General features: G+C 44.5%; 1 protein-coding gene across 3 annotated transcripts in view; it reads left to right on the top strand.

Annotated features, from left to right (window-relative positions):
- The window catches only part of strip2 (striatin interacting protein 2), a gene marked incomplete at its 5' end in the record, with an annotated part of 29,361 nt that extends 12,296 nt beyond the window's left edge, over nucleotides 1-17,065 (top strand). Inside the window, 17 exons of one of the 3 annotated variants that reach the window (XM_084175414.1) lie at nucleotides 3,524-3,592; nucleotides 4,317-4,423; nucleotides 5,937-6,064; nucleotides 6,365-6,553; nucleotides 6,962-7,012; nucleotides 7,821-8,053; nucleotides 9,608-9,673; nucleotides 9,813-9,876; nucleotides 10,364-10,435; nucleotides 10,837-10,911; nucleotides 11,088-11,185; nucleotides 11,381-11,507; nucleotides 13,243-13,343; nucleotides 13,670-13,736; nucleotides 13,935-14,039; nucleotides 14,252-14,456; nucleotides 16,660-17,065. In XM_084175414.1, the coding sequence (XP_084031540.1) occupies nucleotides 3,524-3,592; nucleotides 4,317-4,423; nucleotides 5,937-6,064; nucleotides 6,365-6,553; nucleotides 6,962-7,012; nucleotides 7,821-8,053; nucleotides 9,608-9,673; nucleotides 9,813-9,876; nucleotides 10,364-10,435; nucleotides 10,837-10,911; nucleotides 11,088-11,185; nucleotides 11,381-11,507; nucleotides 13,243-13,343; nucleotides 13,670-13,736; nucleotides 13,935-14,039; nucleotides 14,252-14,456; nucleotides 16,660-16,913 (2,011 nt within the window). In that variant the 3' untranslated portion in view covers nucleotides 16,914-17,065. The remainder of the gene's footprint in view (nucleotides 1-3,523; nucleotides 3,593-4,316; nucleotides 4,424-5,936; nucleotides 6,065-6,364; nucleotides 6,554-6,961; nucleotides 7,013-7,820; nucleotides 8,054-9,607; nucleotides 9,674-9,812; nucleotides 9,877-10,363; nucleotides 10,436-10,836; nucleotides 10,912-11,087; nucleotides 11,186-11,380; nucleotides 11,508-13,242; nucleotides 13,344-13,669; nucleotides 13,737-13,934; nucleotides 14,040-14,251; nucleotides 14,457-16,659) is intronic. The other 2 variants (XM_084175413.1, XM_084175415.1) reach the window with 2 other exon arrangements.
- Nucleotides 17,066-18,357: the final 1,292 nt, after the last annotated feature.

The following is an 18,357-nucleotide window of genomic DNA, read 5'->3' as shown; positions in this document are numbered from 1 at the left end:
GGAGTTGAAAGTCCGTGTTGCCCAGCGACAGCCCCAAAACATCACTGCTCTAGAGGAGATCTGCATGGAGGAATGGGCCAAAATACCAGCAACAGTGTGTGAAAACCTTGTGAAGACTTACAGAAAAACGTTTGACCTGTGTCATTGCCAACAAAGGGTATATAACAAAGTATTGAGAAACTTTTGTTATTGACCAAATACTTATTTTCCACCATAATTTGCAAATAAATTCATTAAAAATCCTACAATGTGATTTTCTGGAGAAAAAAAATCTCATTTTGTCTGTCATAGTTGACGTGTACCTATGATGAAAATTACAGGCCTCTCTCATCTTTTTAAGTGGGAGAACTTGCACAATTGGTGGCTGACTAAATACTTTTTTTCCCCACTGTATAATATAATATGCCATTTAGCAGACGCTTTTATCCAAAGCGACTTACAGTCATGCGTGCATAAATTATTATTTTTTTGTGTATGGGTGGTCCCGGGGATCGAACCTACTACCTTGGCGTTACAAGCGCCGTGCTCTACCAGCTGAGCTACAGAGGACCACTGGTGGACAGTGATGTACTGGTCCGTACGCACTACCCTCTGTTGCGCCTTGCGGTCGGATGCCAAGCAGTTGCCATACCAAGTGGTGATGCAGCCAGTCAAGATGCTCTCAGTGGTGCAGCTGTATAACTTTTTGAGGATCTGAGGGCCCATGCCAAATCTTTTCAGCCTCCTGAGAGGGAAGAGGTGTTGTCGTGCCCTCTTCGCGACTGTGTTGGTGTGTTTGGACCATGATAGATCCTTAGTGATGTGGACACAGAGGAACTTGAAGCTCTTGACCCGCTCCACTACAGCCCCGTCGATGTGAATGGGGGCGTGCTCGGTCCTCCGTTTCCTGCAGTCCACGATCAGCTCCTTTGTCTTGCTGACGTTGAGGGAGAGGTTGTTGTCCTGGCACCACACTGCCAGGTCTCTGACCTCCTCCCTATATGCTGTCTCATTGTCGTCGGTGATCAGGCCAACCACCGTTGTGTTGTCGGCAAACTTCATGATGGTGTTAGAGTCGTGAGTGGCCACACAGTCGTGGGTGAACAGGGAGTACAGGAGGGGACTAAGCACGCACCCCTGAGGGGCCCCCGTTTTGAGGGTCAGCATGGCGGATGTGTTGTTTCCTACCCTCGCCACCTGGGGGCGTGTCATCAGGAAGTCCAGGATCCAGTTGCAGAGGGAGGTGTTTAGTTCCAGGGTCCTTAGCTTAGTGATGATCGGTCCTGTGTGGCTCAGTTTGTAGAGCGTAGCGCTTGCAATGCCACGGGGGACCATTACGAAAATGTATGCACTACTGTTAGTTGCTCTGGATAAGAGCACTGCTAAATTACAAAAATGTAAATGTAAGCTTGGAGGGCACTATGGTGTTGAACACTGAGATGGAGTCAATGAACCACATTCTCACATTGATGTTCCTTTTGTCCAAGTGGGAAAGGGCAGTGTGGACTACAATAGAGATTGTGTCATCTGTGGATCTGTTGGGGTGGTATGCGAATTGGAGTGGGTCCAGGGTGTCTGGGATGATGGTGTTGATGTGAGCCATGACCAGCCTTTCAAAGCATTTCACGGCTGCAGATGTGAGTGCTACAAGGCGATAGTCATTTAGACAGGTTACCTTGGCGTTCTTGGGCACAGGAACTATGGTGGTCTGCTTAAAACATGTAGGTATTACAGACTGGGTCAGGAAGAAGTTTAAAATGTCAGTGAAGACACTTGCCAGCTGGTCAGCGCATGCTCTGAGTACGCGTCCTGGTAATCCGTCTGGCCCTGCGGCCTTGTGAATGTTAGTTAACCTGTTTAAAGGTCTTACTCACATCGGCTACGGGGAGGGTGATCACACAGTCATCTGGAACAGCTGGTGCTCTCACTCATGGTTCAGTGTTGCTTGCCTCAAAGTGAGCATAGAAGGCATTTAGCTCGTCCGGTAGGCTCGCGTCACTGGGCAGCTTGCGGCTCGGTTTCCCTTTGTAATCCGTGATAGTTTACAAGCCCTGCCACATCCGACGAGCATCAGAGCCGGTGTAATAGGATTCGATCTTAGTCCTGTATTGACACTATGCCTGTTTGATGGTTCGTCGGAGGGCATAGCGGGATTTTTTATAACCGTCCGGGTTAGTGTCCCGCTCCTTGAAAGTGGCAGCTCTAGCCTTTAGCACAGCGCGGATGTTGCCTTTAATCGATGGCTTCTGGTTGGGATATGTATGTATGGTCACGATGGGGACGACGTCGTTGATGCACTTATTAATGAAGCCGGTGAGTGATGTGTTAAACTCTGAAAATGCCATCGGATGAGTCCCGTAACAAATTCCAGTCTATGCTAGCGAAACAGTTCTGTAGCTTAGCATTCGTTTCATCGGACCACTTCCGTCACTGGTACTTCCTGTTTGAGTTTTTGCTTGTAATCAGGAATCAGGAGGATGGAGTTATGGTCAGATTTGCAAAATGGAGGTTGAGGGAGAGCTTTGTATGCGTCTCTGTGTGTAGATAAAGGTGATCTAGAGTTTTTTCGCCTCTAGTTGCACAGGTGACATGCTGGTAGAAATTAGATAAAATTGATTTTAGTTTTCCTGCATTAAAAACACCGGCCACTAGGAGTGCGGTCTCTGGATGAGCATTTACTTGTTGGCTTATGGATCTATACAGCTCATTGAGTGCAGTTTTTGTGCCAACATTGGTTTGTGGTGTTAAATCGACATCTACGAAAAATATAGATGAAAACTCTCTTGGTGAATAGTATGGTCTACAGTTTATCATGAGGTATTCTAACTCAGGCGAGCAGAACCTCGAGACTTCCTTTAATATTAGAGATTGTGCACCAGCTGTTGTTAACAATGAGACACGCCACCTAGATAGAAAATCCAGCTAGATTTATATCATCCATGTCCTTGTTCAGCCAAGTTTCTGAGAAACATAGGATATTACAATACTTCAGTTCCCGTTGATGGGATAGTCTCGAACGGAGCTCGTCCAGTTTGTTCTCCAGTGATTGTACATTCGCCAATAGAACAGAGGGTAGAGGCGGTTTATTTACTCGCTGCCGTAGTTTCATCAGGGTGCCGGCACGTCTGCCTCTATATCGCAGTCTCTTTCTTTTCCGAGTGTCAGGGAATAGAGCCTGGTCTAGGGTGAGCAGTATGTCCTGAGCCGCCGACCCGTTGAAGTAGAAATCTTCATCCAAATCGAGGTTGGTGATCGCTGTTCTGATGTCCAAAAGCTCTTTTCGGTCATAGGAAATGATGGCGGAAAGCATCATGTACTAACAAAGTTAAGATCAGCGCAAAAAAACAAACAAAAAACTGCCACTATACATTCCATCGCCATTCTAGTCTTTGTCACTGCAGTTATAGGAAATGAGAACTTCCTGACCCCATGACCTGACCAGGTCCTAGTCATTAGCGATATCTCTAGTCTGTTATGTTTAGCTGTGGTGTGGTATGATTTGTACTGTATGTATGCTAAACTGCTTCTGTGTTCGACTCTGCAGTAACAACCAAGCCTGCAGCAGTGCAGTGAGGAAACCTGCCATCTCTCTGGCAGACAGCACAGAACTCAGGTGAGCATCTTTGCACCTCACTGATTTTTACAGCAGTCCCCCAATCAGCCAAGCCAAGGAGTGGTTTTCAACCCCACTACTCCAGCAACCACTTGACATTTCACTCCCCCAACCCAGAGTCTCAAGTACCAGTTCAGCCCAGACTCTAAAGTACCAGTGTACCAGACTGTACAGTCAATCCCTCACTGACCTCCATAGACTGATAATTACTTACCACCCTCACCTGTTCCTCCCATCCCATCTCTACCACTCTGTCTAGGCAGCTCTCTGTGTGCCTCCCCCAGTAATGATCTGTTGTGATAACAGATCTGTCCTAATAGAGTGGAAAACCAAATAACACGTCCTAATAGCTTGTAGAAAATGAAGGCCGTTATGGCTTGTTTTCCGTCTGAAGGCGTTAAATGCACAGGACACTGCCTCGCTAACGTTGTTTAATTACTGTAGGGTGATTTAGGCTGATGCATTAGCTAGGCAAGTTCATGTGGAAACGTGTACAAGAGTATTAAGTATGCACACACACACATTTACAGATTCACACAAACCACACATAGGCAGACATAATGTATGCACAGGCACACATAGTTATGTTTTTAGAGTGGAGAGCTGTTCTACCTCAGTAGCTTACAGACTATTTGTCTTGACCTGTTTGTCTTGACCTATTTGTCTTGATGCATACATGCACACACCTGTTCATTCTGACCTCTGACATCTTGTGTTCTACTAGGGTCTTGCTAAGCATCATGTACCTGATGGTGGAGACCATCCGTCTGCAGACAGAGGACGACAGGCCAGAGTGGAGAACTGCCAGAGAGGCCTTCAAGACTGAACTGGGTTTGTGTTTGTGTGTGTGCATGCGTGTGTGTGTGCACTGTAAGACGTTTCTGTAATTTCAACAGTAAAACACTGTAGAATGCACAGTAAAATACCGTAACTGTGTTTTACAGCACACTGTAAGACTTTTCTTTAATTTCAACAGTAAAACACTGTGAAATGCACAGTAAAATACCTTAAATGTGTTTACAGAATTAATTATGGTACATCTTGGGTTAATGTTGTGAGCGGGGAAAGAGTCTCTGGCTCATTAACATACAGTATGTTAATGTCTGCCTTGTAAGAGGCTATATTTGTTGCGCCCATGAGTGAGAATGATGTACCGCCACAGAATACAGTAATATACTGTATTTTAGGAATTCTACAAACCTTGTCCTGAAAATCTATGGTAACTTCCTGGCCAATTGCTTCCATTAATTGACTATAATTCAGAATACAGTACAATAATGCATTCTTGGAGCGCCAAAAACCTTTTGAGCACAAGTGGGTGCATGGTATTGTTGTTTCTGACTCATTAACATATTTTGAGTTGTGTCTTTTAAGAGGCTATATTTGTTGCGCCCGTTAGTGAGAATGCTGTACGAATTTAACTGAAATGTGGTAGTGGTTCCCTAACAATTAAATGTATATAGGGAACAGATCAGTGTCTGCCAGACAAGATCAGAGTGGCAGCGGGTCTTAAACCTTTAATGTTTGAATATTTAAGCATGTCCATTTGATCTGTTCTGCCCTGTAATCGCGAGTTTGGAAACCTTTGTTTAGGCCTCTAGAAGTGCAAGTGATATGAAACACCTAGTATTCATCAATATGCTGTAATATTCAAATGCCTAGCAGCCAACCTTCTTGCTCCATTCCCTTGTAATTACAGTAAAATACTGTAAATATTACTTTCTTACAGTTTATTAGTCACCTTTACAGTATTGTACTGTGTTTCATTTCTTTGACATTATAGTAATTTACAGGAAGCTGGCGTCAAGTTACCCTGAATATCTCAGTAATGTATTGGCACTATCCAGAGATAGTCAGAGATATATCATAAGATATCTTGTTTTAATTACAATTATTTTGAAGACCAGTGTATCCTTAACTACAACAATATTTTCAGTAACGGTTACAGAAACTTTTTACATGCTATGACTTTGATAAAAAAATTCTCAACCTTGGTTGAATGCACCGACTGTAAGTTGCTAAGGACAAGAGCGCCTGCTAAATGACCAACATTTTAATGTTAAAATGAAAACTTGCAAAGAACACTGGCTAATATGTCACTGGGTAATTACAGTAATATATTGTAATTGGTACTGTAATTTATATTACAGTAACTGACTTTTGGTACCGTAAAATGGATTACCGTAGCTGTACTGTAAAATAAATTACAGTAACTTACTGGCCAATTGCTGCCAGTAAATTACTGTAAATTATACAGGAAATGTTTTACAGTGTGTGCGCTGTATGTGTGCCATGTGTGTACTGTATATGTGTGCTGGCTGTTGACCCTTTCCTCTAACCTCAGGTTCTCCTCTGTATAACGGAGAGCCATTTGCCCTGCTGCTCTTCACCATGGTGACCAAGTTCTGCAGTATGAACGCTCCACACTTTCCCATGAAGAAGGTCCTGCTGCTACTCTGGAAGACCATCCTGGTCAGTAAGCTACAGCACAGACACCAATACCTGTCCGTTTAGTAGGCTAGCAGCTTCGTAACGGAGATATTTCATCCACCATTATGTTATAATCTATTGTAAATTCAAAACACTTGTTAGAATGATGTTAGAATGCTAAAGTAGTGTCAGGCTAGACTAATTCCACAATGGAAATTTTGGTTTGCCAATATCTGCATAGAGCTCTGTGCATGTGTGTTCATGTACATCTCTATGGCTTTCTGTGTCCATCTGTCTCTGTGTATGTGTCCATCTCAATCTTTGTGTGTATGTGTGTTACAGTTCACAATGGGGGGCTTCGAGGAGCTCCAGGAGATGAAGGTTCGAGGCAGAGAGAGGCTGAGCCTGCCCCCCCTACCTGAGGACAGCATCAAGGTGGTCCGGAGCATGAGAGCAGCCTCTCCTCCAGCCTCGGCCATGGAGCTCATAGAACAGCAACAGCAGGCCAAGAGAGGACGCCGCAGCCGCAGGGTACGTATTATACAATCATTACATTATGCACATACTGTACACACACACACACACACTGTTCCTTGAGCTTTTCACATACACACACCTGTGCGTTAGACTCACACTTGACTGAATACACACCTGATGTGTTCTAACAGTGAGCCTAACTAAACCCCTGCAGTCACAGAGGGCATGGTGTGTGAGGCTAACAAGCATTGATTGCTCAGCCTGGCTATAGCAGTAGAGAATGTGAATAGGAACCATGTGCACACCATCAGTATACTGTAATACTGTATTCCCCTGACAGTGGAATGAATGACATGTTCGTTCCTTTAACTTCTTCCTCTAATCCTAACTGTGCTGTTTTTAGATTAGAGCTCTGACTTCATCGGGCTCTCAACCCACCTCCTCTTCCTTGTGTCCCTACAGAGTGCCTTTGTTGATAGCTTGGAAGGAGACAGTCCCTTTCCCAAGAAGCAGGTCTTTACCCACTTTCCCTCTGCATTTTCTCTGCCTTGGGCTGGTTCTTGCACCTTCTATTCCTCTTTCTTCTCCTCTTATTCCTCCTCTTCTTCCTCTACCTCCTCCTTGTCCTCTTCCTACTCCTCCTCTTCCTCCTTCTCTTTATCCTCTTTGTCCGCCTTCACTGCGTTCTGCACTGTATGGGTGGGTACAGAGAGACAGGGCTTGCTGTGGTCATGGAGGTCATTGTGGACATGACTTGGAGCTTTCCTCTAGTCTCCATCTCCACTAGGTTGTTTAGCTGCAGCTTCTTTCTCACCACATAGCTGAATGGCTTGTTCTCCATGGGATATGAGTCATATAAGTCTATGCTGGTCACACTGCTTCTGTCACCTCTGTTGCTCTCCTCAGCAGCACACACTCTACCTGACGACTAGTTACTACCACCACACCACCATACGTTACATTGCACTGGTGTTTCGCTGCTATTAAATGCCCCCCCCCCCCCCCCCCCGCCTGATGCTTGTTGCATTGACGATGCCTCAGTCATTCATTAAAACTATAGAAGTGGTTTGAGGTTACTGGGTTTGTGTTGTATGACTGATGTGGTTGTAAGTGGAATGTTTAACGCTTGAATATGGAGTTGGGCCCAAACGTTCCTCAGGTTTTTTTGTGCGAGTATCTGTAACCTTTTGTCTTGGAGTGCAGCCTTACGGTAGGTAAGTCTGAGTATTTCTTGTGGTTGAAGTGGAAAGCCAGGGCCTAACCCTGTGTGTGTAAGGGGACGGCCTCTTTCATGCCCCCTGCTGCTTGTTCTGGGTTCCAGCCCCTGGTAAAGCAGGACAGCCTAGACACGTACAACGAGCGCGACCCCTTTAAGAACGACGATGCACGCGACGAGGAGGAGGATGGAGAGGAAGCCGACAGCAGCATCGAGGGCGAGGTGGACCCCCTGGACCGTGATGTCATCATCCAGCCACCACCCCCACCGCCCCCGCTCAGACCCCCCACTGAGAGGGCGTCCCTCCCCAAGGGTCTGCCATGGGCACCCAAAGTCAGGTAAGACTGGGAGGCCCAGTTCCAAACAAACCTCTAGCCCCTCGCCATAACTCTTAACCCTTCTGTGTTTGCAGATCTGAAGGGATTGGATAGGTGTAATATAGCTGAAGCTCCCCAAAAACCATCGGAAGGCAGGGTGGATCTATCACCTTATTGCTTACCTCAGATCTGCAAACTCAAGGGATAACATTTAAAAAAATGTTTTGTTATTCTACACACTCATACTGCTGATAGTGCCCCCTCTGTTCAGGAGAACTCAAAGTAACCCACCTCAGTCACTCATAAAGTAACAGCCAGCTGTCTACACATTAGTGAAAGTGGCCTATCTCTCCAGTGTGTGTTTGTAGACTTAGGGACATGAATAATGCAGCTGTGTGGATAAGACCGAGAGGGAAGAGGGAGACAGGGGAGGCAAGGAAAGGAGGGCCGCGAGCGATCCAGTCTCAGCGCTTATCATCCTCTACTCATTATCTGTAAACTCATGTATTATTCACTCCAACAGATGTGTGTGTGTGTGCGTGTGCGCGTTTACCCTTGAACCATAGCGTAGTGCTGGGCTGATTTAGCACATGAGGCGGAGTTCCAGATCCCAATATCCCACAGAGTACAGAGGCCGCATCGAGCGTGACTGATGAGGCTTTAAGCAGCCAACAGGGCACACTAAAGTGTGTGTGTAAACGCTCTAAGATGGATGTTTGTGGGTAACATTTCGGCAAAGTGTGAGGAGATGCATCATCTGGTTAGCAGCCTTATGTCTTTGAGCAGTCTGTTTGGATAGTATCGCTACAATCCTGGGAAGCCAGACTAGGAAACCCAGTAGGTCTAGTAGTGTGATCAGTGAGAAGGTGGATCTCAGACAGGGGGTTAGTGAGGTGCAGCAGGCTTCAGGTAATTTGAGATGCCTGACCTTTTCTTTCTTTCTTTCTTTCTTTCTTTCTTTCTTTCTTTCTTTCTTTCTTTCTTTCTTTCTTTCTTTCTTTCTTTCTTTCTTTCTTTCTTTCTTTCTTTCTTTCTTTCTTTCTTTCTTTCTTTCTTTCTTTCTTTCTTTCTTTCTTTCTTTCTTTCTTTCTTTCTTTCTTTCTTTCTTTCTTTCTTTCTTTCTTTCTTTCTTTCTTTCTTTCTTTCTTTCTTTCTGTCTGTCTGTCTGTCTGTCTGTCTGTCTGTCTGTCTGTCCTGTCTGTCCTGCCTGTCTGTCCTGCCTGTCTGTCCTGCCTGCCTGCCTGTCTGTCCTGCCTGCCTGTCTGTCTGTCTGTCTGCCTGCCTGTCTGTCTGTCTGTCTGTCTGTCTGTCTGTCTGTCTGTCTGTCTGTCTGTCTGTCTGTCTGTCTGTCTGTCTGTCTGTCTGTCTGTCTGTCTGTCTGTCTGTCTGTCTGTCTGTCTGTCTGTCTGTCTGTCTGGGTCTTGGTCTTGGTCTTGGTCTTGGTCTTGGTCTTGGTCTTGGTCTTGGTCTTGGTCTTGGTCTTGGTCTTGGTCTTGGTCTTGGTCTTGGTCTTGGTCTTGGTCTTGGTCTTGGTCTTGGTCTTGGTCTTGGTCTTGGTCTTGTCCCTCTCCACAGAGAGAAAGACATCGAGCACTTCCTGGAGACCAGCAGGAACAAGTTCATCGGCTTCACTCTGGGAAAGTGAGTGTCACTATCACTGTGTTCTATCTGAAAGGCTCGCTCCATGTAGTACACTGCCATGTGTGGTCATAGTTATTGCAGTGCCAGTGAATGTTCTCTCTCTGTTGCTGTGCTGAGTGATGCTATGTATGTTCTGTAGTGACACAGAGACACTGGTCGGTCTTCCTAGACCCATACACGAGAGTGTGAAGACCCTTAAACAGGTAAGGAGGAGAGAAATCACTCTTATCATTCCTCCTCTATCCTCTCACCCACTCCCCCTCTCATCTGAATCCCTCCATTCCTCTCTCTCCACCAGGATCGAGTGTTATACTGGTGATGAAGTATTGACGTTTATTTGACCAGCTAGTCAATATTCCTGGACATTGACATCCCACTTAGAAATCAGTTGTGTGTTTGAACTGACTGTGAAACTCCCTTACACTGAGGAATGCCCTTCTGTGTGTCAATCTGTGAAGTCTAATTAACGCCCGTTAAAAGCCTCTTCTGTTTACACATCGGGCGCTGCCTGACAAGTGATAATGTCAGAATACTATAGTATATAGCCATGGTGATGTCTCATTGGAATAGAATGGAATGGATTGTGGTTATGAAGTGCTTTTCACTAATTCTCATAGTGCTTTATATTGTGTGGTGGTGGAGTATAGGCTAAATCACCATATCCAACCCCATGCTCTCTTTTCCCTCCAGCACAAATATGTCTCCATAGCCGAGATGCAGATCAAGAGGGAAGAGGAGCTTCAACAGTGCCCCATGACCCTGGTCAGTGACGCTTCTTACTGTTGACTTTATATGAAATTACAGGAGCTCCTCTATTTGAATGAGCTTAACGCTAGGCTAAAACTATACTGGACAATGAAGTGGGGGGGCTATCAATGTTTTGACCCCTAGTTGCACCACACCTCCCCAAAGCATCTTGTCTGCTCAATGTCTACATTTATATTTTTAAACTGTAGTGCTTTGTGTTTTATGTTGTAAATGTGTCTTTGTAATGAAACTTTGTTTCTATTTTGTAAAATAGATTTTGAATCTCAATGAGACTAACCTGGTAACATAATAATATGATCCTTCATTTTCTAAGTGTTGGAACAGGGCTTTGTGAATGGAAACAAGATGACTATAAACCGTGTGTAACTCATATTGTGTGGTGTTGTGTTGGTCAGGGAGAAGAGGATGTGGACGAGACCCCAATAGAGATCCTGTATCTGGGAATGCTTCCTAACCTGTCTCAGTATGTGGTGAGGACATCTGCCATTATATTCTGCTCCACCAAGACACTTCACATGGCATCATCTTATTTTGCATCTCGAAAATCATGCCTGCACTGTAGATTTTTACGAAGTATTTGCTGTATAGTCCTGTAATGTTTCAGAGCTGAGAGGTTGAAAGCTAAAACCCATGTTGTATTTATCAGATTGCCCTTTTGAAGCTGCTACTGGCTGCAGCACCTACGTCTAAGGCCAAGACGGACTCCATCAATATACTGGCTGATGTGCTGCCAGAGGAGATGCCGTAAGTGTAAAAGCTTTGTGCCTCTCCTTGTTCCCTCACGGTCATCTTTGCTGTTCAGGCTTAAGTTGAGTGATGGCAATAAGAAGGAAATGAATTTAGTTTGTTCAGAAATAAAGTGAATGACTATAGATGTATCATGTCAAAGGAAGTTGTTGCTATGAATCACATAAAAGGTGTGTGTGTGTGTGATGGCAGAATCACGGTCCTCCAGAGCATGAAGCTGGGTATTGACGTGAACAGACATAAGGAGATCATCGTCAAGGCCATCTCTGCACTTCTGCTGCTGCTGCTCAAGCACCTCAAACTCAATCACATCTACCAAGTAAGCCACCTACTACCACTATCTGTCTTTCTTTCTCTCTACCTCTGTCTCTCTCCTTCTCTGTTTCCCACCTTTCCACCCTCACACACCAGGTCAGCCTCTCTCTTGCTCTCCATCCCTCCCTCTCCCCCACCCCCTCAGGTCTGCCGCTGCTCTCTCGCATATCTCTTCCAGTGGTGTATTTGATGGTAAACGCAGTTTAACCACTTTTGCGGGAAAATGCATTGAAAGTATAGGAAGAGTTACTTTTTTCACCTCAACCAGCGATCAGTTTATCCACCTATTTTTTTAACCACTACATCACTGATCTCTCCCCCCAACACACCTTTCCCACCCTCACACACTTAGTCAGCCTCCACTCTCTGTCTCGCTCTCTTTCTCTCTGCCCCCCACCCCCACCTCAACCAGGTCAGCCTCTGCTCTCTCTCCTCTCCCTGCCCTCCACGTTCACCACCACGTCTCTCTCATCTCCTCTCCCTGCCCCCATCCATTTGGCTCCTGGCAGCCTACAACACAGATCCTGCACTGGAATGATGGGCACACAGTCAAAGGTTCATACATCTCGCCGCGCGAAGAGAGGGCAATGGATAGAGGGAGGCAGAATAGAGAGAGAGAGAGAGGAGGAGGAGGAGGAGGGTTGGAGAAGTACCATCAGACAATAAATGGGTACATAGCAGCACTATCCATCTCCCAAAATGCAAAGCTGAGCTCCCTCCAAAATCTGCTCTTGTAAAGGAGGATTATAATTCCTATTTTGGGGAGATTAGCTTCATTTATTGTCCTCCTACTGCTGCTTCTCCCAGAGATGAGAGAGTGTGTCTCTCTTCAGCACTCAAAATCATGCTCCTTCAAAAGGGATTGGTTCAAGATGTACTGTTTGGCACGCCACCACTATTGAACGGTAGTGAATTGTCTTCACAGAGAAATGGAGCATCTGCTCTTTTGAGAATAGTGTGCTTATACCTGGCTGCATCCCATACCTGGCAGCATGTCAGGACTGTTCTGTCAAATCCTAAATGAAAAAGGAGCTGGTTCCCCATTTAATAGGATGAACATAGCTGGATGTAATATTATAGTAGCGCTATCTACTGCCCAAAAGGATCACTTTCACTTTTATTTCCCACTACCAACTCTCAAATGAAGCTTGTTACAAATACTTATTAATGCAACTGCAGAACCCAGCTGACGGAAAGGGTTAAATGAGTCTTCCTATGGCTCCTATCCTGCTGGCTCTTAGACAGCCGTGGCGCAGAGCTGAGTACCTATAGGGAGAGCAGATTGGCTAAATCCTCTTTTTGGAACCCCCCTCATTCCCCTTGTGAGAGTGTAGAGGGGTTGTCATTTCAGAGTGTCTTTCTCACCTCAAAATGATGATGATAGAATGCTCATCATAGTTCCTACTTTGAATTCATATGCATACAGGAATAATAGTAGCTGTGCTAATAAAAAGTGGTCTTGAACATTCTTTTGATGATAGTAAACGATTGCATAGAATGTATAAAAGAGGAGAAATCGCACTTCCTGAACTCCGCAGGCTGCTCATGAAAGATAGAAAGACTTGGGGTTGGAGGATTAATATTTTATTATTTAATAGCTATGAATTTTTCCTTATTAGGAATTAAAGGGCCAGTGTGACTTAGTGCTTTATCTTGTCCTCCATGGTTCTTGTTCACTAAAGACAGTCAGTGACTTTGCAGTGACCTTGTACTTCCTGTGTCTCTCTCTCTCTCTTCAGTTTGAGATTGTCTCTCAACACCTGGTGTTCGCTAACTGCATCCCGCTCATCCTCAAGTTCTTCAACCAGAACATCATGTCTTACATCAGTGCCAAAAACAGGTAGGACTCACTGACTAGAACTGACTACCACTTAATTTCTGCCACAGTGCCAGAGGTGCATCTGCACCCACATAAAGGCATGGCTTCCATCTGCATCCACATAAAGGCATGGCTTCTGTCTGGCAGGTTTTTATTTCCTGCTTATAAAAGACACAGGTTGCTGCAGGGTTTAGGTGGAGGTGCCAAAACACAAGGGGTTCAGGTGTGGATGGTACATGTGTCTCTCACACCTCAATGACAGGTATAACACCACTGTTGACAGAAAGATAGGCTGTAATAATCCGTTTTTTTGTGTGTGTGATCTCCTCTGTGTGCTCTCATTGTAGTATATGTGTGCTGGACTTCCCTCACTGTGTGGTCCACGAGATGCCTGAACTCACGGCTGAGAGCTTGGTGAGTCCAGATCACAAACCCATGTGTTTACATCAGACTGTTCAAATGTTAAAGACATGGCTATGGGTTTGGTTTATCAATTGGCTGAGATTAGACACTGGCCGTGTCCGGATACCCATCCTAAATAGTAGGCCGTTTAATGTGTATTCTTTGTGGGCGTTTCAATTCTCCTAACCCTGTTGTTTCCTGTGGTTGTAGGAAGCTGGAGACAGTAATCAGTTCTGCTGGCGGAATCTCTTCTCCTGCATCAACCTGCTGAGGATCCTCAACAAGCTGACCAAGTGGAAACACTCCAGGACCATGGTGAGCGAGACCTGGTCTTGCCTCTCTCTCTAGCATCATACTGTATGTCCCTTATTCAATGCCCACTTGTAGAACCTATCAAATCCTTTCAGATCTACAAGAGTGCCTAGGGAGTACAGGCTAGGGGTCAGTTTGGAATTCAAAGATTTGTGACGGGACGCTTTTGAGATGCACTCAGTGTCCTTCTCTTCCTTCTCCTCCTCCTCTCTCAGATGTTGGTGGTGTTCAAGTCAGCTCCCATCCTGAAGAGGGCGCTGAAGGTCAAACAGGCCATGATGCAGCTATATGTCCTCAAGCTGCTCAAGATCCAGACCAAGTACCTGGGCCGCCAGTGGAGGAAGAGCAACATGAAGACCATGTCAGCCATCTACCAGAAAGTACGACACAGGCTCAATGACGATTGGGCCTATGGCAATGGTAAGATGCAGAGGAAATACACTTTTAAACGCATACCTGAAGTAAACTCTTAATTCACTGGTGTGTAGGAGATGTGAAAGCTATGCAACGAATCGGAATGTGATGATGAATGTGAATGTAATGCAGTAGGTACATACTACAGTTGAAGTCGGAAGTTTACATACACCTTAACCAAATACATTTAAACTCAGTTTTTCACAATTCCTGACATTTAATCCTAGTAAAAATTCCCTCTTAGGTCAGTTAGGATCACCATTTTATTTTAAGAATGTGAAATGTCAGAGTAATAGTAGAGAGAATTATTTATTTAAGCTTTTATTTCTTTTATTTCTTTCATCACATTCCCAGTGGGTGAGAAGTTTACATATACTCAATTAGTATTTGGTAGCATTGCCTTTAAATTGTTTAACTTGGGTCAAACGTTTTGGGTAGCCTTCCACAAGCTTCCCACAATAGGTTGGGTGAATTTTGGCCCATTCCTCCTGACAGAGCTGGTGTAACTGAGTCAGGTTTGTAGGCCTCCTTGCTCGCACACGCTTTTTCAGTTCTGCCACAAATGTTCTATATGATTGAGGTCAGGGCTTTGTGATGGCCACTCCACTACCTTGACTTAGTTGTCCTTAAGCCATTTTGCCACAGCTTTAGAAGTATGCTTGGGGTCATTGTCCATTTGGAAGACCCATTTGCGACCAAGCTTTAAATTCCTGACTGATGTCTTGAGATGTTGCTTCAATATATCCACCAAATTTTCCTTCCTCATGATGCCATCAATTTTTTTGAAGTGCACCAGACCCTCCTGCAGCAAAGCACCCCCACAGCATGATTCTACCACCCCCATGCTTCACGGTTGGGATGATGTTCTCCGGCTTGCAAGCATCCCCCTTTTTCCTCCAAACATAACGATGGTCATTATTATGGCCAAACAGTTCTATTTTTGTTTCATCAGACCAGAGGACATTTCTCCAAAAAGTACGATCTTTGTCCCCATGTGCAGTTGCAAACCGTAGTCTGGCTTTTTTATGGCGGTTTTGGAGCAGTGGCTTCTTCCTTGCTGAGCGGCCTTTCAGGTTATGTCGATATAGGACTCGTTATACTGTGGATATAGATACTTTTGTACCTGTTTCCTCCAGGATCTTCACAAGGTCCTTTGCTGTTGTTCTGGGATTGATTTGCACTTTTCGCACCAAAGTACGTTCATCTCTAGGAGACAGAACGTGTCTCCTTCCTGAGCGGTATGATGGCTGCATGGTCCCATGGTGTTTATACTTGCGCACTATTGTTTGTACAGATGAACGTGGTACTTTCAGGCGTTTGGAAATTGCTCCCAAGGATGAACAAGGCTTGTGGAGGTCTACAGTTTTTTTTCTGAGGTCTTGGCTGATTTATTTTGATTTTCCCATGATGTCAAGCAAAGAGGCACTGAGTTTGAAGGTAGGCCTTGAAATACATCCACAGGTACACCTCCAATTGACTCAAATGATGTCAATTAGCCTATCAGAAGCTTCTAAAGCCATGACATAATTTTCTGGAATTTTCCAAGCTGTTTAAAGGCACTGTCAACTTAGTGTATGTAAACTTCTGACCCACTGGAATTGTGATATAGTGAATTATAAGTGAAATAATCTGTCTGTAAACAATTGTTACTTGTGTCATGCACAAAGTAGATGTCCTAACCGACATGCCAAAACTATAGTTTGTTAACAAGAAATTTGTGGAGTGGTTGAAAAACGAGTTTTAATGACTCCAACCTAAGTGTATGTAAACTTCCGACTTCAACTGTATATGCCTTTGATTAGGATCTCCGTAACTGAAAGTCCAATCACCCAACTACAGTAAGATGAAGGCCGGTAACTAAGGATGTGTTGCCATAGTAACCCAACCAGGGGTCAGCTAGGGGTGAGAGGCCCTCAGAGAAAGAGACAACTGTCTGTCATCACATGTCTCAGGTTCTATTCTCAATGGACCAGATAGGCAGAGAGCAAGAGAGGAGAGAGATCCCTTGGTCCCACATGTCCCTCTGCTGTAATTGCAATCCCAGACTTCACTGTTTTCTTTGTATTGATTGATTATTGAGGTCTATTGTCCTTTAACAACAGTATAAAATGTATATTCCAAACAGAAAATCGACAGAGACAAGGGAAAGGGTTATGTGGTGTTGTTCATCAAGTTAATAGACTGTTGTTGTTGTTCTTTTGTCCTCCAGATATCGACGCGAGGCCGTGGGACTTCCAGGCAGAGGAGTGCGCCCTGAGGGAGAGCATCGAGAAGTTCAACAGCCGCCGCTATGAGAAGAACCAGAACGGAGAGTTCGCCCCGGTGGACAACTGCCTGCAAAGCGTTCTGGGCCAGCGTGTTGAACTGCCGGAGGACTTCCACTACAGCTATGAAATGTGGCTGGAGAGAGAAGTGTTTTCACAGCCTATCCAATGGGAGGGCCTACTACAACAGGCCCAGTGAGGGGGGAGGACACACATACCAGGGACACAAGCCTACGACTACTGTGATCTTCATGTAAATTTGGTTATCTTCTGTGCTTTGTGGAATAATTCATTTTACATCCACGGCATGTCCTTTTTTTTAATAAAGATGTACATTTAAGTACCAGCACGATATTTAGTTTATGTTATGCTTTACAGGTGTATTTATTTCTGATCACAGCCATTATGTTTTAGTGTGTAAATCTCATAGCTGCAGATTATATTGTGGTTGATATATATTTCTAGAAAAATTGCCTTTTTGGAAAGAAACTACTGTATATTAACAGACTAACAATTAAGTACCTTACTGTGATTGTTTTAAATTAAAATGGTAAAAAAATATACAAAAATAGCTTCTTAGCAAAGAGCAATTTCTCAAGCAAGGATTTTGCTAGGACTGTCTGGGAGTGGTCTGAGTAGGGAGGGGAAAACTAGCTGTTATTGGCAGACAGGTTTGGAACTCTCTTTTTTTATTGGTTTATTAACTCATTTACCGCCTGCTGATGTCACCAGGCAGACCAAAACTCCATCCCACCACAACAGGAAGAAACCGCTCTTATGTTTAAAGGGCATTATCATCATTTTCATAGTATTATTCCAACCTCAAAGTGTGGAAATATATATAAAACACAGGAAAATCACATTTTTGACTGCACTGAGCTTTTAAGGGAGAATTTAACAACTTTTCCCCTTTGTAGATTAATAGTATTTTAATGTATGTAATCAGAAACAGATATTCCTGTAACTCAGGGATCATCAACTAGATTCAGCTGCGGGACGATTTTTTTTCTTGAGCGGATGGTTGGGGGGCGGCAACATAATTAATTTATAATTACAAATAATTTGTAGACATCAAATTGACCGCAAAAAGCCCAAACAAATATAGTATTTGACTAAGATAATAACTTCAAAACTTGCTTACATTTGTATACGATCATGTCTCTCTATTATGCGTGGGAATACTTGGGAACAGATTTCCAAAATTAAAATCACTTGGAGCTGATTTCCTGGTGTTTTTACAGTTTTTTATGTCCAACAATGAGAAAAATAAGAACACAGATCCTGCACTGGAATGATAGGCACACAGTCAAAGGTTCATACATCTCCCTGTGCGAAGAGAGGGCAATGGATAGAGGGAGGCAGAATAGAGAGAGGAGGAGGGTTGGAGAAGTTTGACCAGGGATTGGGAGGCTGGAGGGGGTTCATCGGCCCAACGTGGGAAGGCTGTCTATGGGTAAATCGAGGGCAGTGTCCCTGACTCCCTCTGGGAACCTGAGGAGTCCTGTGTGCTTCACTCTCTGTCCTCCCAAAGGTGTCATGGCTGTCTTGGTTCAGCCCTCAGTCCACCTCCCCGCTTCCACAGAGCAGCACAGCAGCCAATTTTGAATAACAGCACAACGGCTGAAGGGCTACAAGTATCCTTG

Source organism: Coregonus lavaretus, assembly GCF_964263955.1.
Source record: "Coregonus lavaretus genome assembly, chromosome: 13".
Classification (NCBI taxonomy): Eukaryota; Metazoa; Chordata; class Actinopteri; order Salmoniformes; family Salmonidae; genus Coregonus; species Coregonus lavaretus.
This window is presented reverse-complemented; position numbering and strand designations above follow the sequence as displayed.